Raw genomic sequence first — 27,994 nt, forward strand, 5'->3', positions numbered from 1 at the left:
CAGCAGCCCGGCTCGGGTCCTGTGCTCGTCCAGAGGTGATGGCAGGGGCATGGCAGTGGAATACTCCAAATCTCGGTGGGCTGGTTTAAGGCGATCTTCTGAAATATGTTCAGGTTTATCCCTCTTATCTATGATGAAAGTCTTTTCCCTCCATTCCAAAGCGCAGAATGGGCCATCGTAAGGGGGCCTAAGGGGATGTTGTTTTGCATCAGGGCGGACAGAAACAAACAAGGTGGAATGTAGGTCAACGGGAACCCAAGAGTGATTTATTTTGTAGCCTGGGGAAAATACACACTCAGGACAACAAATACCTTTTCAGGTCTTTAATTCCTTTATCTGTTTCAGATATTTTAATGCAGAAGGAGGGTATTAAAATAAAAACAACAAAATGAGTTTAAAGAAATGCACAGTTCCTGCTGTTACAATCTCAGTTTAACCTCAGTCCACACACTTGTGTGTCAACTCTTGGTGCAGTATGAAAATAAATCAAACAGATTATACAAAACCAATATGGTAGTGGCAATTCTAAAAAATCAATACAAACGACATTAGAATCCCACCAACCCTGCACCATTACACAACATCAAAAATATGAATAATTACATCTCACCTTCACTGAGACGTACACTCACTTTGGCACACACCTGCTTAACTTACAAACGCGTACAGGCTGGACTCTGAAACGAACTCTCCTCGCTCACACTACTCAGCTGATAAGAAACTTCGCACAACCACGCCATCCTGTGCCGATACCTTACTCGCGAAAATCTGGGAAAAGCAGCTCCCAGCACTCGATGTTAAATTGGACAGTTTAGGCTGCACTCACATTGAGTTCAGTTTTTTCTTGGACCAGAACACTATTTGAAGCCTTGAGCATCTGGGTGTGGTGATGGTTCATAGAAACATAGAAAACCTACAGCACAATACAGGCCCTTTGGCCCACAAAGTTCTACCGAACATGACGCTACCTTAGAAATTACTAGGCTTACCCATAGCCCTCTAAGCTCCATGTACTTAAAAGCCTCTTAAAAGACCCTGTTTTATCTGTCTCCATCACCATTGCCAGCAGCACTCATCACTCTCTGCTTAAGAAACTTACCCCTGACATCTCCTCTGTGCCTAATCTCCAGCACCTTAAACGTATGTCCTCTTGTGCCAACCCATTTCAGCCCCATGAAAAAGCCTCTGACTATCCACACGATCAATGCCTCTCATCATCTTATACACCTCTATCAGGTCACCTCTCATCCTCCGTTACTCCAAGGTGAAAAGGCCAAGTTCACTCAACCTATTCTCATAAGGCATGCTCCCCAATCCAGGCAACATCCTTGTAAATCTCCTCTGCACCCTTTCTATGGCTTCCACATCCTTCCTGTAGTGAGGCAACCAAAACTGAGCACAGTACTCCAAGTGGGGTCTGGCCAGGGCCCTATATAGCTGCAACATTACCTCTCGGCTCCTCAATTTTGTGCTTTTCTGCTGTTTCCTGGATTCTTTATTTGCTGCCAGTGTACCTGTCTACAACCACACTTTGCCTTCTGTGGGTAAGCCAGTTCTGGATCCATAAAGCAATGTCCCCTTGGATCTCATGCCTCCTTACTTTTTCAATAAGCCTTGTATGGGGTACCTTATCAAATGTCTTGCTAAATTCCATCTACACTACATCTACTGCTCTTCCTTCATCAAGGTGGTTAGTCACATCCTCAAAAAATTCAATCAGGTTCGTAAGACACAACCTGCTTTTGACAAAACTATGCTGACTATTCCTAATCATAATATGCCTCTCCAAATGTTCATAGATCCTGCCTGTCAGGATCTTCCCCAACAACTTAGCAACCACAGAACAAGCTTCTCAGTGGAAATTCAGTGCTGTAGCTGGGGCTGGGTATTGTCACCACAGGCAGGACAACATCAACTGAAACCTTCACCATCTCTAGAATAATACAAAGCTGATTTGTAGTGGATTGTTACCTCATCTGCTGGATATGTACACAGGGAGACTGCAGTGTATCTGACAATTCTGCATGTGCAGACACTCGATAAGGGATTACAGAAGTTATCAAATATGTTTTTGTTTGTGCTTTTCTGCTGTTTCCTGGATTCTCTGCTTGCTGCCAGTGTGAGAGAGATCCTTGGACTTTCTTCAGTCCAATGTTCTGATTTCTGCTCCATTTCTGAACTGGTTGGGTTTCCCTGTGTTTAAGAAGCCTGATTGACTCAGGGTCCATCTTCATTACCAAGAACACATTGTAAATTGATGTTTATGTTAAATAATTTGTGCAGATCTGTTACTATGGCTTTCAAACTGATTATTTTTCATTTATCCAAAGATGTTAATAGATTCAGAAGATGGATATCTGTCTATAATGTTTGTTTTCTCATTGTCATCGTCATTGCTACTACTTCCTGGATGGCGTTTAAAGGTATGTGCTGAAATATTATTCTGTATTTTCATGTAAATGATGAACTCTGTTCTCTGGAGTTTGGTTGGAATGAAGAGAGTATCTCAGTCAGGATGTTGTGAACTGCTTTACCAGGACCACCAGCACCTGAAGTCCTCAGTCCCACAGCTGAAGTCCTTTCCCACAGGGGGATCTGCTGGAGGTTTAGACTTTAATGGCATTTCACTGATGCTCATGGAACTGAAGGCAAAATGTTGACCTGAGCAGACAGTTGCCTCCATGGGACAAGGCAGAGAGTGGGGATAATTTGCAGGAGATTACGTGGCCCATGTTGGGAGAATGTGACTAATGGTGTTCTGCAAGGATCTGTGTTTGGATTACAACTTGTCTCAGATTGACAGACGGGTGACAGAATGCTTGACCACATTTCCCAATGAATCAGGAAGTGGGAGCAGCTCTGTGGTCAACAGGGATTAATAGATGGGAATGAGCAAAACCAGGGATAAATGCCACTCTACAGCCAGACAAATTCATGTGAGCATCAGGAGTCTGACAAGTCCTTAATAGGTCTTGGAGACAGAGAGGAATTTTGTGTCCCAAATCACAGGAAGAAGAAATTGGTCTTTAAGGATTCTGGTGTACGTTTACTGAGCAGAATTTTGCAGAAATTAGGGCTGTGCCAAATGGATCTGAGACAATTAAAGGGTGAAGTAGTTAAATTTTACAAGAAGTCAAATTTTACAAGAAAAAGAGCTTTGACCAGCAGCCAATCCAGGCATCAGAAGTTCGTGGAGGAGGGACATCAATCTGGTTCATTTTTCAAGGATAAAAGGCTGCGGCAGGTGACGGTTTAGTGATCAGTCGCCAGTCAGTGTTTGGGGTTGATTAGTAAGAGCAATTTAAAGGAAGGTAGGGACAATCACAGTGTCCATCGTCAGAGTGGTGATCTCGAGACTTTAGCTCTTTGAGGCTTCACTCAGAGAAAGCAATGAAAAGGAAGCATTATTTTTTTTTCCCTTCTCTTCTTTATATATGACCAGTTAGAATGCAGTGATGCCAGGCAGGATAGTGAAATGCTCATCTTGCAGGGAGACCTCCAGTGTCCCTGACGACTACAACTGGGAGAAGTGCATCCAGCTGCAGCTCCTAACAAACAGCGTAAAGGAATTGGAGCTGGAAATGGATGAATTCCAGATAATTCATGAGGCTGAGGGGGTGATAGAGAGGACATATCGAGAAGTAGTTACACACAAGATGCAGGGCACAGGAAGCTGGGTGACCATCAGGAAGGGGAAAGGGGTTAAGGAACCAGTGTAGAGTAGCCCTGTGGCCATCCCCTTCAACAACAGGTGTATCACTTTGGTGAGACTGTTACAGAAGGGACAATTTACCCCTGAACTGGAGAGGGAGGGTTTGTTAATGCTTCATGGTGGGATTTAAACTGGAGTTGCAGGGAGATGGGAACCAGAGTGCCAGAACAGTCAGTGGAGAGGTTGTGGAGGCAGATGTTTGTAAGACCACAGATAACAATAGAACCAGAAAGATTGAGCATTGTGTACCTTTTGTCCTGAGCTGCAAATATTTCAATGCAAGAAGTATTGCAGGAAAGGCAAATAACAGTGGTGACTAGTAGTGTTCCAGGGGTCTGTGTTGGGACCAATTCTTTTTACGTTATATGTCAATAATTTGGATGAAGGAATTGGTGACTTTGTTGAAAAGTTTGCAAATGATATGAAGATAGATGTGGAGCAGAAAATATCCCATTCCCATTCTGATATGTCTATCCATGGCCTCCTCTATTGTCAAAATGAATCCAAACTCAGGTTGGAGGAACAACACCTTATATACCGACTGGGTAGCCTCCAACCTGATGGCATGAACATCGACTTCTCTAACTTCCGTTAATGCCTCTCCTCCCATTCTTACCCCATCCCTGACATATTTAGTTGTTTGCCTGTTCTCCATCTCCCTCTGGTGCTTCCCCCCCCTTTCTTTCTCCTGAGGCCCCCCGTCCCATGATCCTATCCCTTCTCCAGCTCTGTATCACTTTTGCCAATCACCTTTCCAGCTCTTAGCTTCATCCCACCCCCTCCGGTCTTCTCCTATCATTTTGCATTTCCCCCTCCCCCCACTACTTTCAAATCTCTTAGTATCTCTCCTTTTGGTTAGTCCTGACGAAGGGTCTCGGCCCGAAATGTCGACAGTGCTTCTCCCTATAGATGCTGCCTGGCCTGCTGTGTTCCAACAGCATTTTGTGTGTGTTGTTGAAGATAGATGTATTGGCAGGTCACTTTGAGGAAGTAGAGAGTATAGAGAAGGAGTTAGATTAAGAGAATGGGCAAAGAAGTAACAGATGGAATACCGTGTCGGGAACTGTATCGTCATGCTCTTTGCTGGAAGAAGTTGACTGTTTTCTAAATGGAGAGAAAACACAAAACAATGAGGTGCAGTGGGGCTTGAGAGTCCTTGTGCAGGATTCCCTGAAGGTTAATTTGCAGGTGGAGTCTGTGATGAGGAAGACAAAAGCAATGTTAGCATTCATTTCAGGAGGATTAGAATAGAAAAACAAGGATGTAAAGTTGAAACTTTATAAAGCACTGTTGGGTACTGTGAGCCCGTTATCTTAGAAAGGAAGTGCTGAAATTGGAGAGGATTCAAAAGAGATTAACGAAAATGATCCCGGGATTGAATGGCTGGTCATATGAAGAGTGTTTGATGGCTCCAGGTCTGTATTCACTGGAATTCAGAAGAATGAGGAGTGACCTCATTGAAACCTATCTAATGGTGAAAGGCCTTGATGTAGTGGATGTGGAGAGGATGTTTCCTATGGTGGGAGAGTTGAAGTCCAGAGGACACAGCCTCAGAATAGAGGGGTGTCCTTTTAGAATGGAGATGAGGAGGAATTTCTTCAGACAGAGAGTGGTAAATCTGTGGAATTCTTTGCCACATGCAGCTGTGGAGGCCGTCTTTGTGTACGGCATATTTAAGGAAGAAGTTCATAGATTCTTGATTGGTCAGGGCATGAAGGGAAGCAGGAAGAAGGCAGAGATTGGCACTGAGAGGAAAATTGGATCAGCCATGATGAAATGGCAGAGCAGACGGATGGGCCTAATTCTGTTCCTATATCTTATGGTTTTATGTTCTGAATAAAAGGTCACAGGGAAAAAGTGAGTCCTGGTGCTGCTTGAGGGCATCTGGGACTGGGAAACTTGGAGCAGGAAATTTAATTGCAGAACATTGGTTCATATCAGTGTTTTACAACTAGGAATCCCTTTTCCTGGGGTGTACAAATGTAACCGGGCACTGTGGGTGCCGGTCACCCTCATGCCCCATCATTTCCATGTCAGGGACACGTGATGTCATTCCCTGTGCAACACCCCCCTCTAGCGGAGGTGTAGGGTAACTGCATAATGTGTTTTTTGCCACCCCTGTAACTATTGGTTTCACTATGGCAGCTCTGAATGTGGACACCTGCAGCTAATAATTATTAAGCTTCATCCCTCAGGGCTCCCAAACACCCTGACAACAACCATTTGTTATGGTCGTGATACATATTGGTACCAATGACATAGGTAGGTAAAAGGAAGAGGTCCTAAAAGCAAACTACAGGGAGTTAGGAAGGAAGTTGAGAAGCAGGACCACAAAGGTAGTAACCTCGGGATTACTGCCTGTGCCATGTGACAGTGGGTATAGAAATAGATTGAGGTAGAGAGTAAATGTGTACTGAGGGATTGGAGCATGGGGCAGGGATTCAGATTTCTGGATCATTTTGTCCTCTTTTATGGTAGGTGTGACCTGTAAAAAATAGATGGGTTGCACTTGAATCTGACAGGGATCAATATCCTGGCGAGGAGGTTTGTAAAAACTATTGGGGAGAGTTTAAACTAGAATTTCGGGGGTGGGAACCAAACTGAAGAGACGGAGAAGGGGCGGTTGGCTCACAAATAGAGAGCTTGTAGACAGTGCCAGAGGGAGGATAGGCTGGTGATAGAGAAGGGGCGCGCTCAGACCAGTGGTTTGAGATGTATCTATTTTAATGCAAGGAGAACTATGAACAAAGACGATGAGTTTAGTGTGGATCAATACTTAGAGCTAACATGGAACTATGATGCAAACATGAGGAAATCTGAAGATGCTGGAAATTCAAGCAACACACTGGTGGAAATGCTGGTGGAAAGCAGCAGGCCAGGCAGCATCTATAGGGAGAAGCACTGTCGACGTTTCGGGCCAAGACCCTTCATCAGGACTAACTGAAAGAAAAGATAGTAAGAGATTTGAAAGTAGGAGGGGGAGGGGGGGAATGCGAAATTATAGGAGAATACCCAAGGGGGTGGGGTGAAGCTAAGAGTTGGAAAGATGATTGGCAATAGGGATACAGAGCTGGAGAAGGGAAAGGATCATGGGACGGGAGGCCTATGGAGAAAGAAAGGGGGAGGGGAGCACCAGAGGGAGATGCAGAACAGGCAGAGTGATGGGCAGAGAGAGAGAAAAAAAAGAGGGCGGAAAAAAACTAAAAATATCAGGGATGGGGTAAGAAGGAGATGAGGGGCAATAACGGAAGTTAGAGCAATCAATCTTCATGCCATCAGGTTGGAGGCTAGCCAGACAGAATATAAGTTGTTGTTCCTCCAACCTAAGTGTGGCTTCATCTTGACAGTAGAGGAGGCCATGGATAGACATATCAGAATGCGAATGGGACGTGGAATTAAAATGTGTGGCCACTGGGAGATCCTGCTTTCTCTGGCGGACAGAGCATAGGTGTTCAGCGAAACGGTCTCCCAGTCTGCGTCGGGTCTCACCAATATATAAAAGGCCGCACTGGGAGCACCGGACGCAGTATACCACACCAGCTGACTCACAGGTGAAGTGTCGCCTCACCTGGAAGGACTGTCTGGGGCCCTGAATGGTGGTGAGGGAGGAAGTGTAAGGGCAGGTGTAACACTTGTTCCACTTGCAAGGATAAGTGCCAGGAGGGAGATCGATGGGAAGGGATGGGGGGGACGAATGGACAAAGGAGCCATGTAGGGAGCGATCCCTACGGGAAGCAGAAAGGGGAGGGATTGAAAGATGTGCTTGGTGGTGAGATCCCGTTGGAGGTGGCGGAAGTTACGGAGAATTATACGTTGGACCTGGAGATTGGTGAGGTGGTAGGTGAGGACAAGGGGAACCCTATCCCGAGTGGGGTGGAGGGCAGATTGTGTGAGGGCAGATGTGCTGGAAATGGGAGAGACGTGTTTGAGAGCAGAGTTGATGGTGGAGGAAGGGAAGCCTCTTTGTTTAAAAAAGGAAAACATCTCCTCCGTCCTGGAATGAAAAGCCTCATCCTGAGAGCAGATGCGGTGGGGACGGAGAAATTACGAAAAGGGGATGGCATTTTTGTAAGAAGAATAGTCCAAGTAGCTGTGAGAGTCTGTAGGCTTATAGTAGATATCAGTAGATAGGCCGTCTCCAGATATGGAGACAGAAAGATTAAGAAAGGGGAGGGAGGTATCAGAAATGGATCAGGTAAATTTGAGGGCAGGGTGAAAGTTGGAGGCAAAGTTAATGAAGTCAACGAGCTCAGCATGCGTGCAGGAGGCAGCGCCAATGCAGTCATCGATATAGCGGGGGAAAAGAGGGGGACAGATACCCATATAGGTTTGGAACATGGACTGTTCCACAAAGCCAACAAAAAGGCAGGCATAGCTGGGACCCATGCGAGTGCCCATGGCTACACCTTTGGTTTGGAGGAAGTGGGAGGAGCCAAAGGAGAAATTATTGAGAATAAGGACTAATTCCGCTAGACAGAGGAGAGTGGTGGTAGAGGGGAATTGGTTAGGTCTGGAATCCAAAAAGAAGCGGAGAACTTTGAGACCTTCCTGGAAGGGAATGGAGGTATATAGGGACTGGACATCCATGGTGAAAATAAGGCGGTGGAGGCCAGGGAACTTAAACATCATTGAAAAAATTCAAAACGGGAAGTGCGAAGTGTGGGAACTATGTTGGTGGCAGTGGATGGGAGATCCCCAGAGCTGATAAGGTTGGTGATGCTGTGCAAGACAGTGGCCAGGTGCTCCTTAGTAGGGTCATTATCGAGGGGTAAATAAGAGGAGGTATCAGCAAGCTGTCGCTGTGCCTCAGCCAGGTAGAGGTCAGAACACCAAACCACAACAGTGGCCCCCTCATCAGTGGGTTTTGTAGTGAGGTTGGGATTGGTGCGGAGGGAGTGGAGAGCAGAGCATTCAGAAGGAGTGAGGTTGGAAGTGGAACAAGGTGTGGTGAAGTCGAGATGGTTGATGTCCCGTCAGCAGTTCATGATTGAGGGGTAATATGGAACTGTGATGTTATGGCCATTACAGATACTTGGATAACTCAGGGACAAGAATGGTTACTTGGAGTGCCAGGCAATAAATGCTTCAGAAAAGACAGGGAGGGAGGCAAAAGAGGTGGGAGCGTGCACTGCTGATCAGAGATAGTGTCAAGGCTGCAGAAAAGGAGGAAGTCATGGAGGGATTGTCTCAGTGGGTGGAAGGTGGGAACAGGAAGGTGTCAATAACTCTACTGGGTGTTTTTTATAGGCCACTCACTAAGTAACAGGGACATTGTGGAGCAGATTGGGAGACAGATTCTGGAAAGGTGAAATAATAACAGGGTTATCGTGGTGGGAGATATTAATTTCCCAAATGTTGATTGGCATCTCCCTAGAGCAAGGGGTTTAGGTGGGGTGGAATTTGTTCGGTGTGTTCAGGAAGATTTCTTGACACAATATGTAGATAAACCTACAAGAGGAGAGGCTGTACTTGATCTGGTATTGGGAAATGAACCTGGTCAGGTGTCAGGTCTCTAAGTGGGAGAGCATTTTGGAGGTAGTGATCACAATTCTATCTCCTTTACCATAGTATTGGAGAAGGATAGGAACAGACAAGTTAGTAAAGCATTTAATTGGAGTAAGGAGAAATATGAGGCTATCAGGCAGGAACTTGGAAGGATAAATTGGAAATAGATGTTCTCAGGCTAATGTATGGCAGAAATGAGGCAAATGGTCAGGGGATGTTTGCATGGAGTTCTGCATAGGTACGTTCCAATGAGACAGGAAAGGATGGTAGGGTACAGGAAACATGGTGTACAAAGGCTGTTGTAAATCTAGTCAAGAAGAAAAGGAAAGCTTATGAATAGTTCAAAAATCTAGGTAATGATAGAGATCTAGAAGATTATAAGGCTAGCAGGAAGGAGCTTAAGAATGAAATTAGGAAAGCCAGAAGGGGCCATGAGAAGCCCCTGGCTGACAGGATTAAGGAAAACCCCAATGCATTCTCCAAGTATATAAACAGCAAGAGGATAAGATGTGAGAGAATAGGATCAATCAAGTGTGTATGGAGCCGGAGCAGATAGCAGAGGTATTTAGTGAAAACATTGCTTTGTATTCACTACGGAAAAGGATCTTGGTGATTGTAGCATATTGATATTAAGAAAGAGGACGTGCTGGAGCTTTGGAAAGCATCAAGTTGGATAATTCACTGGGACTGGACATGATGCACCCCAAACTACAGTGAGAGGCGAGTGAGGAGATTGCTGAGCCTCTGGCAATGATCTTTGCATCATCAATGGGATTGGGAGAGATTCCGGAGGATTGGAGGGTTGTGGATGTTGTTCCCTTATTCAAGAAAGCGAGTAGAGATAGCTCAGGAAATTATAGACCAGTGAGTCTTACTTCAGTCGTTGGTAAGCTGATGGACAAAATCCTGAGAGGCAGTATTTATGAACATTTGGAGAGGCATAATATGATTAAGAATAGTCAGCATGGCTTTGTCAAAGACAGGTCATGTCTTATGAGCCTGATTGATTTTTTTGAGAATATGATTAAACAGATTGATGAGGGTAGAGTAGTAGATGTAGTGTATCTGGATTTCAGCAAAGCATTTGATAAGGTACCCCATACAAGGCTTATTGAGCAAGTAAGGAGGCATGGGATCCAAGGGGACATTGCTTTGTCGATCCAGAATTGGCTTGCCCACAGAAGGCAAAGCGTGGTTGTAAATGGGTCATGTTCTGCAAGGAAGTCCGTGACTAGTGTGATTCAGGGATCTGTTCTGGGACTCTTACTTTTTCTGTTATAAATGACCTGGATGAGGAAGTGGAGGGATGGGTTAGTAAATTTGCTGATGACAAAAAGGTTGGGGGTGTTGTGGACAGTGTGGAGGGCTGTCAGAAGTTACAACGGGACATCGATAGGATGCAAAACTGTGCTGAGAAGTGGCAGTTGGAGTTCAACCCAGATAAGTGGAGGTGGTTCATTTTGGTAGGTCAAATATGATGGCAGAATATAATATTAATGTTAAGACTCAGCGTTGAGGATCAGAGGGATCTTGCGGTCCAAATCCACAGGACACTCAAAGTTGATACGCATGTTGACTCTGTGGTTAAGAAGACATATATTGCTTTGGCCTTCATCAATCGTGGGATTGAGTTTAGGAGCCGAGAGGTAATGTTGCAGCTATATAGGACCCTGGTCAGACCCCACTTGGGGTACTGTGCTCAGTTCTGGTCACCTCACTACAGGAAGGATGTGGAAACCATAGAAAGGGTGCAGAGGAGATTTACAAGGATGTTGCCTGGTTTGGGGAGCATGCCTTATGAGAATAGGTTGAGTGAACTCGGCCTTTTTTCCTTGGAGCGACGGAGGATGACAGGTGACCTGATAGAGGTGTACGAGATAATGAGAGGCATCGATCATGTGGATAATCAGAGGCTGAAATGGCTAGCATGAGAGCGCATTATTTTAAGGTGCTTGGAAGTAGGTACAAAGGAGATGTCAGGGGTAAGTTTTTTGCATAGAGAGTGGTGAGTGCATGGGATGGGCTGCTGGCAATGGTCTCTTGGCAAACCTAGGTAATTTCTATAGTAAAGACTTGTTTGGCACAGCTTTCTCTCTTCTTATCACCTTGATTTGGTTACAGATACAGTTATTCAACTGTACTTAATTGCAGGCCTCGGACCAGAGGATGTAGGAGTTGCCATTACATCGATGGTGGGACTGGTGTTTTCTACAGCATATGCTATTATATTCACGTGCTGGTCAAGGAAAGGATACCCAGGTACCTGTTATTGTCTAATTTGCATTTCAGCAGAAATACCAAGTGACTCACGTTGACAAAATGAACTCCTCTCACACACCCACAGAGAACCATAGCCCTCCGTACCCGTACGATCCATGTACCGATCCAAACTTCTCTTCAATGTTGAAATTGAACTTGCAAGCTCCACTTGCGTTGTCATGACTTTCATATTCCCCTTAAACTTTTCACCTTTCATCTTAACCTGTGAACTCTTGATTGTTGTCCCACCCGACATCAGTGGAAAAGGCCCGTTTGCATTTACCCTGATAATTGTGTGTGCCTCTGTCAAATCTCCCCTCAGTTTTCTACATTCCAGGGATTATAATCCAGCTGATGAAAACAATGGGTCTCAACTCTTTGCCCTGGTCCTGATGTAGAACACCCCCAAATCCTCGGGGGCTGGCGTCGATGTGCAGGACATACGGTAACTGGGGGTGTGCTTCAGTCAGCAGCTCTTTCAGCAGCTGAAAGCCCTCTTCCAATTTTGCAGCCCATCTTTCTTCAAAAGACTCTAAAGAGCAAAGATAAGCATAACCACTTTCTTCTTTTGTTCTCCTCTCTTTATCCCCCAGCTGATTAAAAGGGTGGCTTACTTTGCAGTAATCCTTCACGAATCTCTGGTAGTACCCACAGAATCCACAAAATGAGTGTAGAGCTCTCACATTCTTGAGCCTTGGCCATGTGGTCACCGCCTCAACCTTGGACAGATACATAGCTATTCCATCCTGACAGACTATGTGCCTGACACAATTGACTGACATCTTGCAGAACAGGCATTTGTCCAGTGATTGTTTTAACCCTTCAGTTTTCAGGCAGTCTAGCACCTTCATTAGTCTCATCTTGTGCTCCTCCAGTGTGGACTCGAACTCTATGAGATCATTCCTGTACACTAGTACCTCAAGCAAGTTCATGTCCCAACAGTCTTCTCCATGGCATGTTGGAAAGTAGCTGTGCTCCTGAAATGCCCTGGGGCATTCTCTCAAACTGAAAGAATCCAAGTGGACATCTGAATGTTGTCTTCCTCTTGTCAACTTCACTGATGGGGATCTGATAACACCCACTCCTTAGGTCCAGCACACTGAACCATTTTGCTCCACTCAGGGACTGTATATTGGTCAGGGACTGTACGTCAGTTCAATGTCCAATAGTCAATATGTATTTGTACCTTGACACATGAGGTCTCCTTGATAATTCCAGCTTCCTTCACTTTCAGCAGATGCTGAAACATGCACAGTGTTGGAGATCGTATCTTCCAAAATCTGGTGTGTCCCTTACTCATGGCGCCAACTCCTCATTTCCGATCTCCAGTAGAACTTCCCATCCTGGACTCCTTTGAATGACGCCTTCTCGTCGGATTGAATCCTGCAGCTGCCTCTCCCGATCCTCCCCTCTCTCCATCTCCCGCCAAAAAACCAAGAACACCACCAGTGTCCATCACAAATATCTCTCCACCCAGCTTTCTCCAGAACCTTCTCCCAATTCCACCATCCTGATTGGCTGACTGGTAGGACCATGTCAATTGCAGCACTGGATCACTGGGATAATATGACTGAGCTTATTTACAGAGGCGTCTTGTCTCATTGGCTCAGTGTGTACACAGAGAGACTGCAGTCTTCCTGCCATTTCCATCTTCACGGCCTGAGGATAATGGATACCCAGGTTTTACAATATATTTCCAGAACTAACGACAAGGTCTTTAGTCTCTCCGGGGATCTGCACACACTGACAGTGGAGTGAACTCTCTGACCCTCCCTCACTGCATTGCTCTGACACCTGGTCCTTTTCCAACCTGGTGGGATTGTCTCATGTTTAGGACGTTCATTATCACAGCCGACCTGACCAATCCCAGTCCACGTCTGTTATCTGGAACACTTGTCCACTGAAACATATGTAGAACTGTTTGTGTTGATCAGTTTGGAAACAGTTTGAAACAGTTCTAATGTTGTTGTTCATTTCTCCCTGTGGACTCTAGACGACAAGCAGTGGTGGTGGCGCCTGAATATTTGTAACATTGTGGCTCTTGTCTTCATCCTCTTTGCCCTCATTTGCTGGATTGTGTCTAAAGGTATGTGCACAAATAATCTTAAATTACATTAAAATGGTCGCTATGTTACTCAGTGCAGGAATGGAATGAGTATCTCAGTCAGTACATTGTGAACTGCTTTATATGAACACCAGCACCTGCAGTCCTCAGCCCCACAGTCTACAGCTGGGGACTGGGAGACCTGCTGGAGCTTTGACCCAATATAGACACTGTAGGTGATACAGGCTGTGTCCGGACTTCCAGAAACTGCTTGATAAACTCCCAAAGGTGAACCTGATGGAACTGAAAGCATACGACTGACCAGAGTGGAGAATTGATGGTGGTGAATCTGTTGTGACTGCAACTTTTCATCAGGTTGGGTCCAGTGATGGGATTTTAAACAGTCACAAACAAGATTCCAATGATATTGTAACAGGGCAACAATAAATCACAGAAAGTTGGTGCAAATGGGGAAGAATTATGTCAATGGATTTTAATGCAGGTGAATACAAAGTCTTTTATTGGATTTAAAAAGGACAGAACAGATTAGCTTCTAAATGGTGATCCATTAACCCTGTGTGCTCTGTGTTCATCAGACAATAACGTGTCATGGACATGTACACAGTGTCAGCAATGCAGCCAGTGGAATGTGGGTCTTTTGACCCAGGGTACCAGAGTAGAGGGGAATAGGAGTTGTGCTACAGACATCAAAGCTCTGGTAAAACCACATCTGCAGATCTGGGCCACACATCACAGGAAGGACGTATTGGTCTTTGAGGGAGGACAGTGGAAATTTGCTGGAATGTTAAATTACATGCAGAGATTACAGAAACCAGGGTGCACTAGACAGTTAAGGAGTGCAATAATTACAGTGCACTGGACGGTTTGGATATGAAGTAGTTACAGTTTTCAGGATGTGAACAGTGACTGACTGGTTAATTAGAAACTGTTTCTGCTGGTCAAGGTGTTCAGGATTTGGAAACTTCAGTACACCCAACCAGCCCAACAACAACCATTGACTCTGCTGGTGTTGCTTTGCTCCCCTTCACCCAGCTCCTTCAGTTGACTCTGCTGATCTCCATTTCAGTGAGGTGTGGATTTCCCAGAGCTTCATCTGGACCCTGGGATTCCAGTCCCAGTCCCCACCCCACAAATATCAGTCACTTTATCCATGTGAAGTTGTCTCACAGGTCACCCTTGGTCCTTTTGAACAGCTCAGGCTCTCGATCACCTGCTCCTGCTCCAGGTCTGTGATCATGTGCTGACCACGAGAGCCTTCCGAGTGTGTGTCACTGTCCAGCTATCACCACGAAATGGAGGGTCAATCTCACCAATCACCATCTCCGTGACTTGTAAATGCCTGTAACTGGGTTACAGCTCAGTTATGACCAGATAGTAATGATATCAGGTATCAGGTGAAGACAGGGAGGCAGTTTATTGTCACTGGGTCAGTATCCTGGAGTCCATACCAGTGTTACCATGAAAACAGCAGAGGTTCCCGAGGGACACTCACCCTCACCATCTGAGGACAAGCAGATGTGGATCTGGTCTGACAGATCGAGAGAATATGGCCGGTATAAGAGGGTGGAGAGAGAAGGTGCAGATCAAACTCTGGCAGGTGATGGGTGGAAATGACAAAGAGATGAAGCTGATTGATTCTGATGGGAAGGAAAAGTGGAACCTGGAATAAATGGAATGATGGAGGAAGGCAGATAGTGAGGAGTGCGAGAGGGGAACCAGTCGGGGTGGTGTGTGTGTGATGGGTAGATGGAGAGGGTGGAGAAAGGGAAAGAGTTATCTTACTGATGGAGAATGAGGAGAGAGGGAAGGACTGTCAGGGTTGGAGAAGTAGAGAGAAGGTAGTGTTAGTATTTGCCTTTTGCTGTGTAATTAGTGCTGACTGTGTAGCTGTTATCAATGACATAACCTTGGATCTTGGTGTGTGGGGAATTTTACAAGTTTCACATGTTTACCTCTTTCTGGGAATTAGTTTTGTGTTTGCATTTAATAAATTAAATACATTTAAATGAACAAGAGAAAATCTGCAGATGGAAATCCAAGCAACACACACAAAATGCTGGAGGATCTCAGCGGGTCTGGGAAAGAATACAGTTGACATTTCTGGCCCAGACCATTCAGCAGTCTTTTTTGATATGATTGTTTGTCTGTCTGTGTTTGTGTGTAGTTATTCATTGTTTCTATTGTATTTCTCTGCTCTACTGTGAATTCCTGCAAGAAAGTGAATCTTAAGTTAGTACATGGGGACATAGACGCACTTTGATAATAAATTTACTTTGTTTTGATTAACTGTCTCATAACTGCCATTGGACATATGACTATGTTAAATGTACGTTTAAACTGGGAGTGGGTGTGGAGAATCAGTGTGAATTTACTCAGTGGCTTCACTTCTGTACATTTCAGCTCAAAGCTGCAAGACCAACATTCCAATCTGGATCATATTGGCTGCATCAGGGGTCACATTTGTGATGGTGTTATCCAGATCCTTTCCAGTTTGCAGTAAGTGTCAAAATCAAAGCTTTCTCTAAAGAACTCAATCACTGTGAAAACTTTCCCTTGGTCTCACCATCACTTAAGCTTTTCAGGGAGCAGTTGAGGGGAATTCTCCAGCACATTATCAAATCTGTCCTAGCTGGCTGCTGTCAGTCGGGAACAGTTCTGGCTCAGATTTTGCTGGATTCTGTTGGAGGTTCTGCACAGAGGTGCTGGGATCTCCTGATAAGTGAGCTGATGGGGTTTGGGACTCCTGCTGGACTGTGGAAGTCCAGAACTTTTGATTTGAGTTCGTGATTTCCATCAGTGCCTGCATGGAAATTACTGGAGAAAATTCAAATCATGGGAGTTGTGTGTAATTGGAGAAATCAGGATCTGATTAGGGATTGTCAGTAAGGCCCAATGTCAGGAAAACTGTTTCTCTCTAAACTGAGGAGATGACAAAGAAGATTGCTGGATACAATATGAAAGATCGTCTCCATGTGGACTTCAGTAAGTCATTTGACATGGTCCCACATGAAAGGCTGATCCAGAAGCCTAACACACCTGGGATCCAAGGTGATCAGCTAAAGTGATCCAAGATCAGCTTGGTGACAGAAGGCAGAGGTCATGTTGGAAGAATGATTTTTTCTGATTTGAAGTCTGCACCTACTTGAGTACAGTAGTGAATGGTTCGAGGACTTCTGCACTTTGTGATATATATTAATGACTTAGCTGTGAGTGTAGGAGGTATGATTAGTAACTTTACAAATGAATGAGAATTGGTGCTGAGGAAAATTGTCCAAGTCTGCAGCAGGATATGGTTCAGATGGAAAGTTGGGTAGAGCATTAGTAAATGGAAGTTAATTCTGACAAGTACAAGGTCATCCATTTTGCAGTTGAAATAGGACTTGGACATCTGCTGTACATGGTAGAAATGTTCAACAGAGAGACTGAGGATCTCAAGTTCAGAGCAAGACACACAAAATGCTGGAGGAGCTCAGCAGGTCAGGCAGCAACTATGAAAATTAATGAACAGTCGATGTCTCAGGCTGAGACCTTTAATCAGGACTGGAAAGAAGGGAGAAGAAGCCAGAAAAAGGAAGAGGGGAAGGGGAAGGAGAGCAAGCTCGAAGGTGATATGTGAAGCTGGTGGGTGCAGGAGGGGGATGAAGGAAGATGCTGGGAGGTGCCAGGTTGAGAAGGCAAAGGGCTGGAGAAGGAATATGATAGGAGAAGAGAGTGGAATGTGGAAGAAAGGGAAAGGAGGGGGGTAACAGGCATGTGAGGAGAGGGGAGCACATTGGCAAATAGAAAAGGGAGGAAGGGGAGGAAGACAAATTACTGGAAGTTAGAGAAATTAATATTCATGTCATCAAGTTGGAGGCTATCTGGATGGAATATGAGGTGTTGCTCCTCCAACCTGAGAGTTGCCTCATTATGGCAGTAGAGGAGACCGTGGACTGACAAGTCAGAAGGGAGGCTGGGTTGAAATGGCTGGCCACTAGGATGGTGGATGGAGCAGAGAATGATGTGCTGGATGCAGAGTTCCATGGATGGGAGGTGAAGACAAGAGGAACTCGGTCAGTGTTAAGGATACAGAGTCCCGTGGGTGGGGGGTGAAGTCAAGAGGAACTCGGTCGAAGTTAAGGATACAGAGTCCCGTGGGTGGGGGGTGAAGACAAGAGGAACTCGGTCAGTGTTAAGGATACAGAGCCCTGTGGGTGGGAGGTGAAGACAAGAGGAACTCGGTCAGTGTTAAGGATACAGAGCCCCGTGGGTGGGAGGTGAAGACAAGAGGAACTCGGTCAGTGTTAAGGATACAGAGTCCCGTGGGTGGTAGGTGAAGACAAGAGGAACGTGGTCAGTGTTAAGGATACAGAGACCGGTGGGTAGTAGGTGAGGACAAGAGGAACGTGGTCAGTGTTAAGGATACAGAGTCCCGTAGGGTAGTAGGTGAGGACAAGAGGAACTCGGTCAGTGTTAAGGTACCAGGATGATGTGTGAAGGGCAGATGTCTGTGAAATGGAGGAGGTGCGAGTGAGGGAAGCGTCAATTGTGGATGAAGGGAAACCCTATTCCTTGAAGAAGTAGGAAATATCTGATATCCCAGAAAAGAAAGCCTCACCATGGAAATAGATGTGACGGACAGAAAGGAACTGATAGAAGGAATGGCATTTTTACAGGAGACCGGTTGGGAGGAAGTACAGTGAAGATATCTGTGGGATTCGATAGGTTTACGAAAGATATCAATAGATAGCTTATTCCCAGACATGGAGACAGAGAGATCAAGAAAGGAGAGAGAGAGTGATGTGTCAGAAATGGACCAAGTGAATTTAAGGGCAGGGTTGAAGTTGGACCATAGTTCCAAGTTCACAGATCTCTAAGAAAGAACATTGGTTGATAGTGTGGAGAAGAACATACATGGCACGCTGATCTTTATAATCTGGGGCACCAAGCGAGGTCGGAAATAGAAAAATAGGCCGGATGAATTCATGGCTGAGGTGCTGGAGCAGGGGGAGAGGTTCAGGTTCTTGGGATTTCTTCTGGGGATGGAAGCAACCTGTACAAGAGGGACAGGTTACACTCGAACCAGAGAGGTGCCAATATCTTCGCAAGAACATTTCGGGATGGGATGGAACTCTGAGTAGGAGCAACACATGGGATAAAGCAGTAATTTGCAAGAGCAAGTTTTGTATTCAGGATAGCCAGGATATCAGGATAAAGGGAAGGAAAAGAATCCTCATTTAACTCCCAGCATGAGGATGAAGAGGTAACGTGAGTGAACTCAGAGTGTGAATTGGCTCTGTGGACTGGGATGTCACAGCCATAACAGAAACATGGCTGAGAGAAGGGCAGGATTGGCAGCTCAATGCTCCAGAATACAGATGCTACAGCCATGACAGAAGATAGAGGATTGGGAAGATTGTAAAAGCCTAGAGAGAGCAACTAAAATAATTAATTAGGAAAAAAATGAAATATGAAAGCAAGCTAGCAAATAATATCAAATTGGATAGTAAAAGTTTTTTCAAGTATGTTAAAAATAAAAGAAGATAAGATTAGCTATAGGGCTGCTAGAAAATGAGGCAGGAGAAAGAATAATGGGAGACAAGGAGATGGCTGATAAACTAAATGAGTATTTTGCATCAGTCTTCACTGTGGAAGACACTAGCAGTATGCCTGATGTTGTAGTGTGTGAAGGAAGAGAAGTGGGTGCAGTTACTATTACAAGAGAGAAGGTGCTCAAAAAGCTCAGAGACTTAAAGGTACGTAAGTCACCCAGACCAGATGAACTGCACCCTAGGGTTCTGAAAGATATAGCATTAGAGATTGTGATGGCATTAAAAATGATCTTTCAAAATTCTTTGGACTCTGACATGGTGCCAGAGGACTGTAGAATTGCAAATGTCACTCCACTCTTTAAGAAAGGAGGAAAGCAGCAGAAAGGAAATTACAGACCAGTTAGCCTGACCTCAGTGGCTGGGAAGATGTTGGAGTCAATTGTTACGGATGAGGTGATGGAGTATTTGGTGTCACAGGACAAGATAGGACAAAGTCAGCATGGTTTCCTTCAGGGAAAATCCTGCCTGACGAACCTGTTGAAATTCTTTGAGGAGCTCACAAGTAGGATAGATAAAGTGAATGCTGCGGAAGTTGTATCTTTGGACCTTCAGAAGGCTTTTGACAAGGTGCCACACATGAGGCTGCTCACCAAGTTAAGAGCACATGGTACTAAAGGAAAGATATTAACATGGTTAGAGTATTGGCTGATTGGTAGGAGGCAGTGACTGAGAATAAAAAATCCTTTTCTTCTTGGCTGCCAGTGACTAGTGGTGTTCTGCGGGTGTCGGTGTTCTTCTTTTTATGCTGTTTATAAGTTATTTAGATGATGGAATAGGTGGCTTTGTTGCCAAGTTTTCAGATGATACAAAGACTGGTGGAGAGGCAAGTAGTTTTGAGGAAACACGTAGAATACAGAAGAACTTAAACGAATTGGGAGAATGGGAAAGAAAGTGGCAAATGAAATACGATGTTGGAAAATGCATGGTAATGTACTTTGGTAGTAGAAATAGATGTGCAGACTATGCTCTAAATGGACAGAAATCCCAAAATCTGAGATGCAAAGGGACTTGGGAGTTCTTGTGCAGAACACCCTAAAGGTTAACTTGCAGTTCAAGTCAGTGGTGAGGAAGGCAAATGCCAAGTTAGCATTCATTTCAAGAGGTCTCGAATACAAGAGGAAGAATGTGATGCTGAGGCTTTACAAGGCACTGGTGAGGCTTCACCTTGAATATTGTGAACGGTTTTGGGGCCCTCGTCTTAGAAAAGATGTGCTGGCATTGGAGAGGGTCCAAAGTGGTTTACAAGGATGATTTGAGGAATGAAAGGGTTATCACACAGGAATGTTTGATGACTCCAGGTCTGTACTCACTGGAATTCAGAAGGATGAGGGGGATCTCATTGAAACCTTTTGAATGTTGGAAGGCCTAAACAGAGTAGATGTGGAAAAGATGTTCCCCAAGGTGGGAGAGTCTAGGATGAGGACACAGCCTCAGGAGAGAGGGGCACTCTCTCAAAACAGAGTTGCGGAGAAATTTCTTTAGCCGAAGGGTGGTGAATTAGTGGAATTTGTTGCCACATGCAGTGGTGGGGACAGGTCATTGGGTGTATTTAAGGCAGAGATTCACAAGTCCTTGATTGGATGTGGCATCAAAGGTTACAAGGAGAAGGCCAAGAACTGGGGTTGAGGAGGAAGAAAAAATGGATCAGCCATGATTGAATGGCGGAGTAGACTCGATGGGCCAAATGGCCTAATTCTCCTCTGATGTTTTATGGTCTTATGGACAAAGGTACAGGGGGATGTCGCGTTTTGATCAGGGAGGACATAGCATCAGTGATTAAAGATGACATCCTTGGAGGTTCGTTGAGTGAAGCCGTATGGATAGAACATCATTTCAAACTCCTGGGAGTGCACATCACACTCACCCTCTCATGGTCACAGAACACATCCTACACGGCAGGAAAGCTCACCAATGCCTCATTTTTCCGTGGAGTCAGAGAGAGCTGGACTTTGCACATCCACACTCACGTCATTCCACAGATGCACAGCAGGGGGCAGCCTAACAAGCTGCATCACTGCTTGGTACGGAAACTGCACTGCGGTGAACAGGAAGCTCCACAATGGAGAGTTAAAACTGACCAACCCGTCACTGGCACCAGCCTACCTGTCATCAGTGACATATCGTATGTAGAGTACGGTGTGGGAAAAGGATCAGTAACATCATGAAGGATCACACACACCCTGCTCATGGACTGTTTGACCAACTCCCATCAGAGAGGAGGCTGCTTAGCATTCACAGTAAAACACACAAAATGCTGGAGGAACTCAGCAGGTCAGGCAGCAACTATGGAAATGAATGAACAGTTGACGTTTCGGGCTGAGAGCCTTCTTCTGGGTTGAGAATGAAAGGGGGAAGATGCCAGCATAACTAAGTGGGAGGCTGGGTCAGTGTGAACGATAAAGGAAGAGAGAAGAGGAATCTTATAGTAAAGGAAAGAAGACCAGAGGAGAAAGGGAAGGGAACCCAGGGAGAAGTGATAGGCAGGTGATAGACACGTCTTCTCACCTGCCTATCACTTCCACCCAGGTTCCCTTCCTCTTCCCCTTTCTCCTGTGGTCCATTCTCTTCTCCTATCAGATTATTCTTCTCCAGCCCTTTACCTTCCCAGCCCACCTGGCTTCACCTGTCAACTTCAACTTTTGGTGCTGCATTGAATCCAGAGTAACAATCATTTTGTTCTCCTTACACTTGTGAATACGAAATGACATTGAGCAATCTCTCATCTTTGAAAAGTTTCCTGAGCAGAGAGACCTAGACAGAGGGTGCAGTACTGGACCTCCTCTTGGAGAATGAGGCAGGGCAAGTAACTGAGGGGGCAGTCAGGGGGCACTTTGGCTCTGGTGATCACAGTTCTTGTAGTTCTAAGATAGTGATGGAAAAGCAAGCATAGGTCCCCAAGTTAGGATCGAAAACACAGCTGGGCTAATTTTGTGGGAATTAGGCAGGATCAAACAGGGGATTGAATTGGATAATGTGCATTTTTATGTGGATCAATTCTCAGAGCTTGACTATATCATCAGACTGTATGGGAGCTAGAGAAGAAATTGTGAAGGCTGTTGAAGAGAAATTTGCTTCATTTTTACAGGTGAAATTCCCAAAGACTGGAAAGTGGCTACTGTCATTCCATTGTTTAAGAAGAGTAACAAGGAGAAGCCAGGGAATTACTTGAAGAAGTGACTAAAAATGTAGATGAGTGGATCCGGATGTTGTTGACTTTGACCTTTGCAAAGTGTTCAAGGTCCCAAGTGGAACTTTAAGTCCCATGGAATCCAGGGAGAGCGATCTGGGTGAATTCAAAATGAGTTTTTAGGTAGAAATCAGGGGTTGTTTAAAGGTTGTGTCTGGGAATGGAGACCAGTGATTAGTGGTGTGCTCTATGGGTCAGTGTTGGGACCCTTGTTATTCGTTATTTACAGAATGATTTGGATGTGATTACACAAGGCTTGGTCAGCAAATATACAGATGACACAAAATGAGGAGATGTTGATGATTGTGAAGAAGATTTTCGTAGATTGCACAGTGATCCTGAAAATTTACAGAAGTGGGCCGAGAATAGGCAAATAAATTTCAATACAGATAAGTATAAGGTATTGGATGTACTTTGGAAAATCAAATCAGTGTGGGACTGGTACTCTGAATGGTCGGACACCAGGGAGTGTAATGGAACAGAGAGACCTCGGAGTACAAGTACATCGTTCACTGAACGTGGTGTCACAGGTAGACAGGGTGGTGAAAGGGGCATTTAGCATGCTGACCATCTTCAGTCAGGACATTGAGTAGAGGAGTTGGGACATTATGCTGCAGTTGTATGTCATTGGTAAGGCCACACTTGGAGTACTGTGTACAGTTTTGTTCAGCCTGTTATAGGAAAGATGTAATTAAACTAAAACAAGTGCAGAAAAGATTTACGAGGCTATTGCCAAGACTAGAGTTATAGGGAGAGGTTGGCCAGGCTAAGTCTTTATGGATTGGAACATGGGGGAGTGAGGCCTTGTAGAAATGTTTAAAATAATGAGACACATAGATAAGGTGGATGGAATCAGCCTTCCCCAGGGAGGGGAGCCCAAAACTAGGGGGCAGAGATTTCGGGTGAAAGGGGAAAGGTTTAACAGGGATCTGAGGAGCAACTTTTTCACACAGAGGTTGGTGAGTAGATGGAATAAACTGCCAGAGGATGTGGTTATGGGAAGTACAATCTTTTCATGTGGGAAATACTTGGATCGGTACATTCAGAGACAGAGCTGGGAGAACAATGTGGTCAGCATGGACTGGTTGGGCTGAAGGGCCTGTACCCGTGCTGTATCTCTATGATTCTACACTGCAACTTTACAAACACTGGATAGGCCACACTGGGAGTACTGTGTGTAGTTCTGGTCACAACACTACAGGAAGGACGTGGTTGCACTGGAGAGAGTGCAGAGGAGATTCGCCAGGATGTTGCTGGATTGGAGGAGTTGGGTTCTGGGGAGAGATTGCATCGGCTGGGCTTGGTTTCCCTGGAGTGAAGGCAGCTGAGGAGTGACCTTTATAAGCATACAAGGTTGTGAAAGGCATAGATGGGGTAGAGAGTGAAAATAATTTCCCATGGTATGGCAAGGGTATCAAAAACAACTTTTGGGTTTAAACTGAGAGGAAGGAGTTTTGAAGGAGATCTGTGAGATTAGTTTTTGAAGAGAGATTGATTGACACCTGGAATATACTAACCAAGGAGGCATTTAAATAGACAGGGTTTAGAAGGGTGTGGACCTCATGCGGAGAAATGGGATTGGTGTCGATGGGCAAAATGCACAGCATGATGAGATGGGCCAAAGGGCCTGTTTCTGTGCTGTACAAATCCATGACTCAGCTGTGAATAAATGGTCGGTTAAAATAGCAACAAATAATCTTCAACAATGTATATTATTCATTAGAATTTATAAGGGCTTATTTCATTCATTACAGGCAGAAACAAAGGAACTAATGAGAACAACCGTGCTGAAATACAACAGGTATTTTGTTCATATAAATTCCTGTGTTTTCTTGTGTTTAAATACATAGCCCATTTCCAGAAAAGTTGGGATATTTTCCAAAATACAATAAAAACAAAAATCTGTGATATGTTAATTCACGTGAACCTTTATTCAACTTTGTACAAAAGTACAAAGAAAAGATTTTCAATAGTTTTACTGACCAACTTAATTGTATTTTGTAAATAAACACAAATTTAGAATTTGATGGCTGCAACACACTCAACAAAAGTTGGGACAGAGGCATGTTTACCATTGTGTTACATCACCTTTCCTTTTAATAACACTTTTTAATAATTTTGGAACTGAAGATACTAATTGTAGTAGATTTGCAATTGGAAATTTTGTCCATTCTTGCTTGATATAAGACTTCAGCTGCTCAACAGTCCGTGGTCTCCGTTGTCTGATTCTCCTCTTCATGATGCGCCATACATTTTCAATAGGAGATAGATCCGGACTGGCAGCAGGCCAATCAAGCACACGCACACTGTGTCTACAAAGCCACGCTGTTGTAGCCCGTGCAGAATGTGGTCTGGCATTGTCCTGCTGAAATAAACATGGACGTCTCGGGAAGAGACGTCACCTTGATGGCAACATATGTCTCTCTAAAATCCTGATATACGCCTCAGAGTCAATGGTACCTTCACATACATGGAACTCACCCATGCCGTGGGCACTGATGCACCCCCATACCATCACAGATGCTGGCTTTTGCACCTTTCGCTGATAACAATCAGGATGGTCGTTTTCATCTTTGGCACGGAGAACTCGACACCCGTTTTTTCCAAAAACTAGCTGAAATGTGGACTCATCTGACCACAGCACACAGATCCAGCTTTTCGGTCCATCTGAGATCAGCTCGGGCCCAGAGAAATTGCTGGTGTTTCTGCATAGAGTTGATCTATGGCTTCCTCCTTGCGTAATACAGTTTCAAGTTGTATTTCGGGATGCAGCGATGGACTGTGTTAAGTGACAATGGTTTTCTGAAGTACTCCCGAGCCCAGGCGGCTATAATTGTCACAGTAGTACGACGGTTTCTTAGGCAGTGCCGCCTGAGGGCTCGAAGATCACGCACGTTCAACAGCGGTTTCCGACCTTGCCCTTTACGCACTGAGATGTCTCTGGATTCTCTGAATCTTTTCAAAATATTATGTACAGTAGATATTGAAAGACCTAAATTCTCTGCAATCTTGCATTGGGTAATGTTCCTCTTGAACTGACTAACAGTTCTCTCATGAATTTTGGCACAAAGGGGTGAGCCACGACCCATCCTTGCTTGCAAAGACTGAGCCTTTGACGGACGCTACTTTTACACCCAGTCATGATACCTCACCTGCTACCAATTAGCCTGCTTAATGTGGAGTCTTCCAAACCGGTGTTACTTGAATATTCTGTGCACTTTTCAATCTTATTTTAACTCTGTCCCAACTTTTTTTGAGTGTGTTGCACCCATCAAATTCAAAATTTGTGTATATTTAAAAAATACAATTAAGTTGGTCAGTAAAACTATTGAAAATCTTTTCTTTGTACTTTTGTCAGTTGAATAAAGGTTCACGTGAATTAACATATCACTGATTTTTGTTTTTATTGCATTTTGGAAAATATCCCAACTTTTCTGGAAATGGGGTTTGTAGTTTGTAAATTCACTGTTATTTCTCCCTCTCTCAATTCACACATGTATAAACTCACTGGAATCTTCCTGCTGTATTTATAACGCCACTCTCTCTCATTTATTGACACATGGGTTAGCGGGAATCATTACCTCTGTTACTGTCGATAATAACTGGTTAAATTTAATTTAATGGACAGTATCCCTTAGTGTTTCATGACATTCTTGTTTGGACACTATTATGGATATTTACCATTTCTCCCAGTCTGTGTCTGGTTCTGCAGAAAGTGGTTGTCTCTGTCTGACCCCTTTGTAACATCAGTTATGCCCAATTAGTCACCTCTTCCTCTCCCTCGTCCCACTCCCCTCCCCTGCCCCGTCCCTCCCCCCTCCCCCCACTCTGCCCATCACTCTGTCCCATCTTTATCTCAGTGAACTAAGTGAAGATTTGTCATCATGAATAACAAACATATTCTGTCCATTTTAGGATCATGGAGAAGTGCAGGAATTACAAACTCTCAGCACAGGTCATGAAGCTGAATCATCCGGTCAGTTAGAAGGGACACGGCAGCCTTCAGTTCCAGAGGTGACTGTGAGGGCAGGTTCTGTGTCCCTGCTGTAGACTGGAGCCTGGAAAATCCTTCCCTCCAACAGTGGGAACATGGTGCTCTGCAGCTGTAACTTGTCTCACCCTGAGTGAGAACAACACTGCACTCATTTCAGCTCTCAGCTTCCGGTGAGAAATTCAATCCTTGATAATCTGTCAAAATTCTCATTGGCACCGGAATCATTTTAAGGAACCATGAAAGAGGAGTCCAGAGGGGCTCGGTCCACAAGACCTTATGGGTTTGTCTCTGATTTAGATCTCTGGAAGGTGCAATAACTACATAATATGTGCTTCAGAAGACAGTCCTGACTGCAGTCTGGGACATCAAACGCAGCTCCCACACACAGCTGAACTGCTTTGTCTGATGACGACAACCACAATCAGGTTTATTGTCACTGTGTTATGAGATGAAATTTGTTGTTTTGTGACAAGATCACTGCCTCTCAGATTCCTCGCCTCGGGATCATTCATTGCTGATCTCTACCACATCTCACACTTTACTCCTTGCTGCTGCCTGGCTGGAGCCCTGGAGGGTCACCAAGGCCCCTTGTACAACAAGCACCTCTTGTGGTTAATGTTCCCCACCAGAATGACAAGGTCTCTCTGAGTCACTCTCCTTTCCCATCATTTCCAATCTGTTTGTGAAGCAGCAGCACTTCCTATTGCTTGTATTTGTTTGTGCCATCGAGGCTGACTTCCCCTGTCGTAGCAGAGAGGTGAAGTGCTGGCAGCTGAGAGAGATCAAACTGAACAGCCCGATGTCACCATTTTCACTCTCGGCCATGGCATTGCTCTTCCATCACGTCGGTGTTACAGGAGTTACCCTTTATACCCTCGCAGGAGTCAGTTGGAACTGGAGTTCCTCTGTTCACCTGTTTACTGGAATCTGTGCAATGAAATCACCCGGCTACAGTTTCAGGACAATAATCCCCATTCATACACGCATCGTTAACCCTGAGTATAATAATGAGGCCGGCATCATCCAACTCGGAGTGACACATCAGTGATGAGCATTTTCTTCACCAATCTACAAACATCCAACTATTACTCCTGGGCCACCCTGACAGAGTCACACAGCACAGAAACAGGCCCTTTGGCCCACCAAGTCCATGCTGACCTTGTTGCCCATCTACACTGATCCCATTTGCAATCATTGTGGGATCCACATCAAATTTGTCAGTTTCCTGCCCAGATTGTCTGCTGTTAGTTAAACTGAGGACAGTGTGTAGACTCCACCCCACCTTTGTGTTGTTGTATCAGACTAAACCAGTGAATCCAAGCCCAGAAATCCTTTCCATTTTGTACAAGTATTAAAACTGCTCTGGCTGTTACACTAATGCTGTCATCAGAAATCCCATAAAGATTGTGATTTTCCCCAGTACCAATACCAGATACAGCATTTCCTCACAAAGTCCCTCCCATTTCTGTACAGTGAGCAGTGAAACTGCAGTAAAACTCTGAGTTTGAATGTTGCATTGGAGGGTGATTTTGGGATATTTTAATCCTATACTGTATGTACATGTGTACATTTGTGTTTTAAACATGTTGCCTGATGCCTCTTCATGATCATTGTTGATTAAATAAACCACTTCTGTTTTGCTGTTGGTGATAATTCTTTAATGGGATCAGCCTAATTATGG

The 27,994-nt window shown here is 44.7% G+C and overlaps 1 protein-coding gene across 1 annotated transcript; it reads left to right on the top strand.

Moving 5' to 3' along the window:
* Positions 1-685: 685 nt before the first annotated feature.
* Positions 686-27,960, top strand: LOC132394517 (uncharacterized). Its single transcript, XM_059970784.1, has 6 exons — positions 686-2,423; positions 11,369-11,476; positions 13,470-13,562; positions 15,942-16,037; positions 24,074-24,120; positions 26,235-27,960. Exons 1-6 carry the CDS (start codon positions 2,258-2,260, stop codon positions 26,367-26,369), a joined length of 645 nt encoding a protein of 214 aa, XP_059826767.1. The 5' UTR covers positions 686-2,257; the 3' UTR covers positions 26,370-27,960.
* The last annotated feature ends 34 nt before the right edge of the window (positions 27,961-27,994 follow it).

The sequence above is a fragment of the Hypanus sabinus genome, chromosome 5 (genome assembly GCF_030144855.1).
Source record: "Hypanus sabinus isolate sHypSab1 chromosome 5, sHypSab1.hap1, whole genome shotgun sequence".
NCBI classification, from domain to species: domain Eukaryota; kingdom Metazoa; phylum Chordata; class Chondrichthyes; order Myliobatiformes; family Dasyatidae; genus Hypanus; species Hypanus sabinus.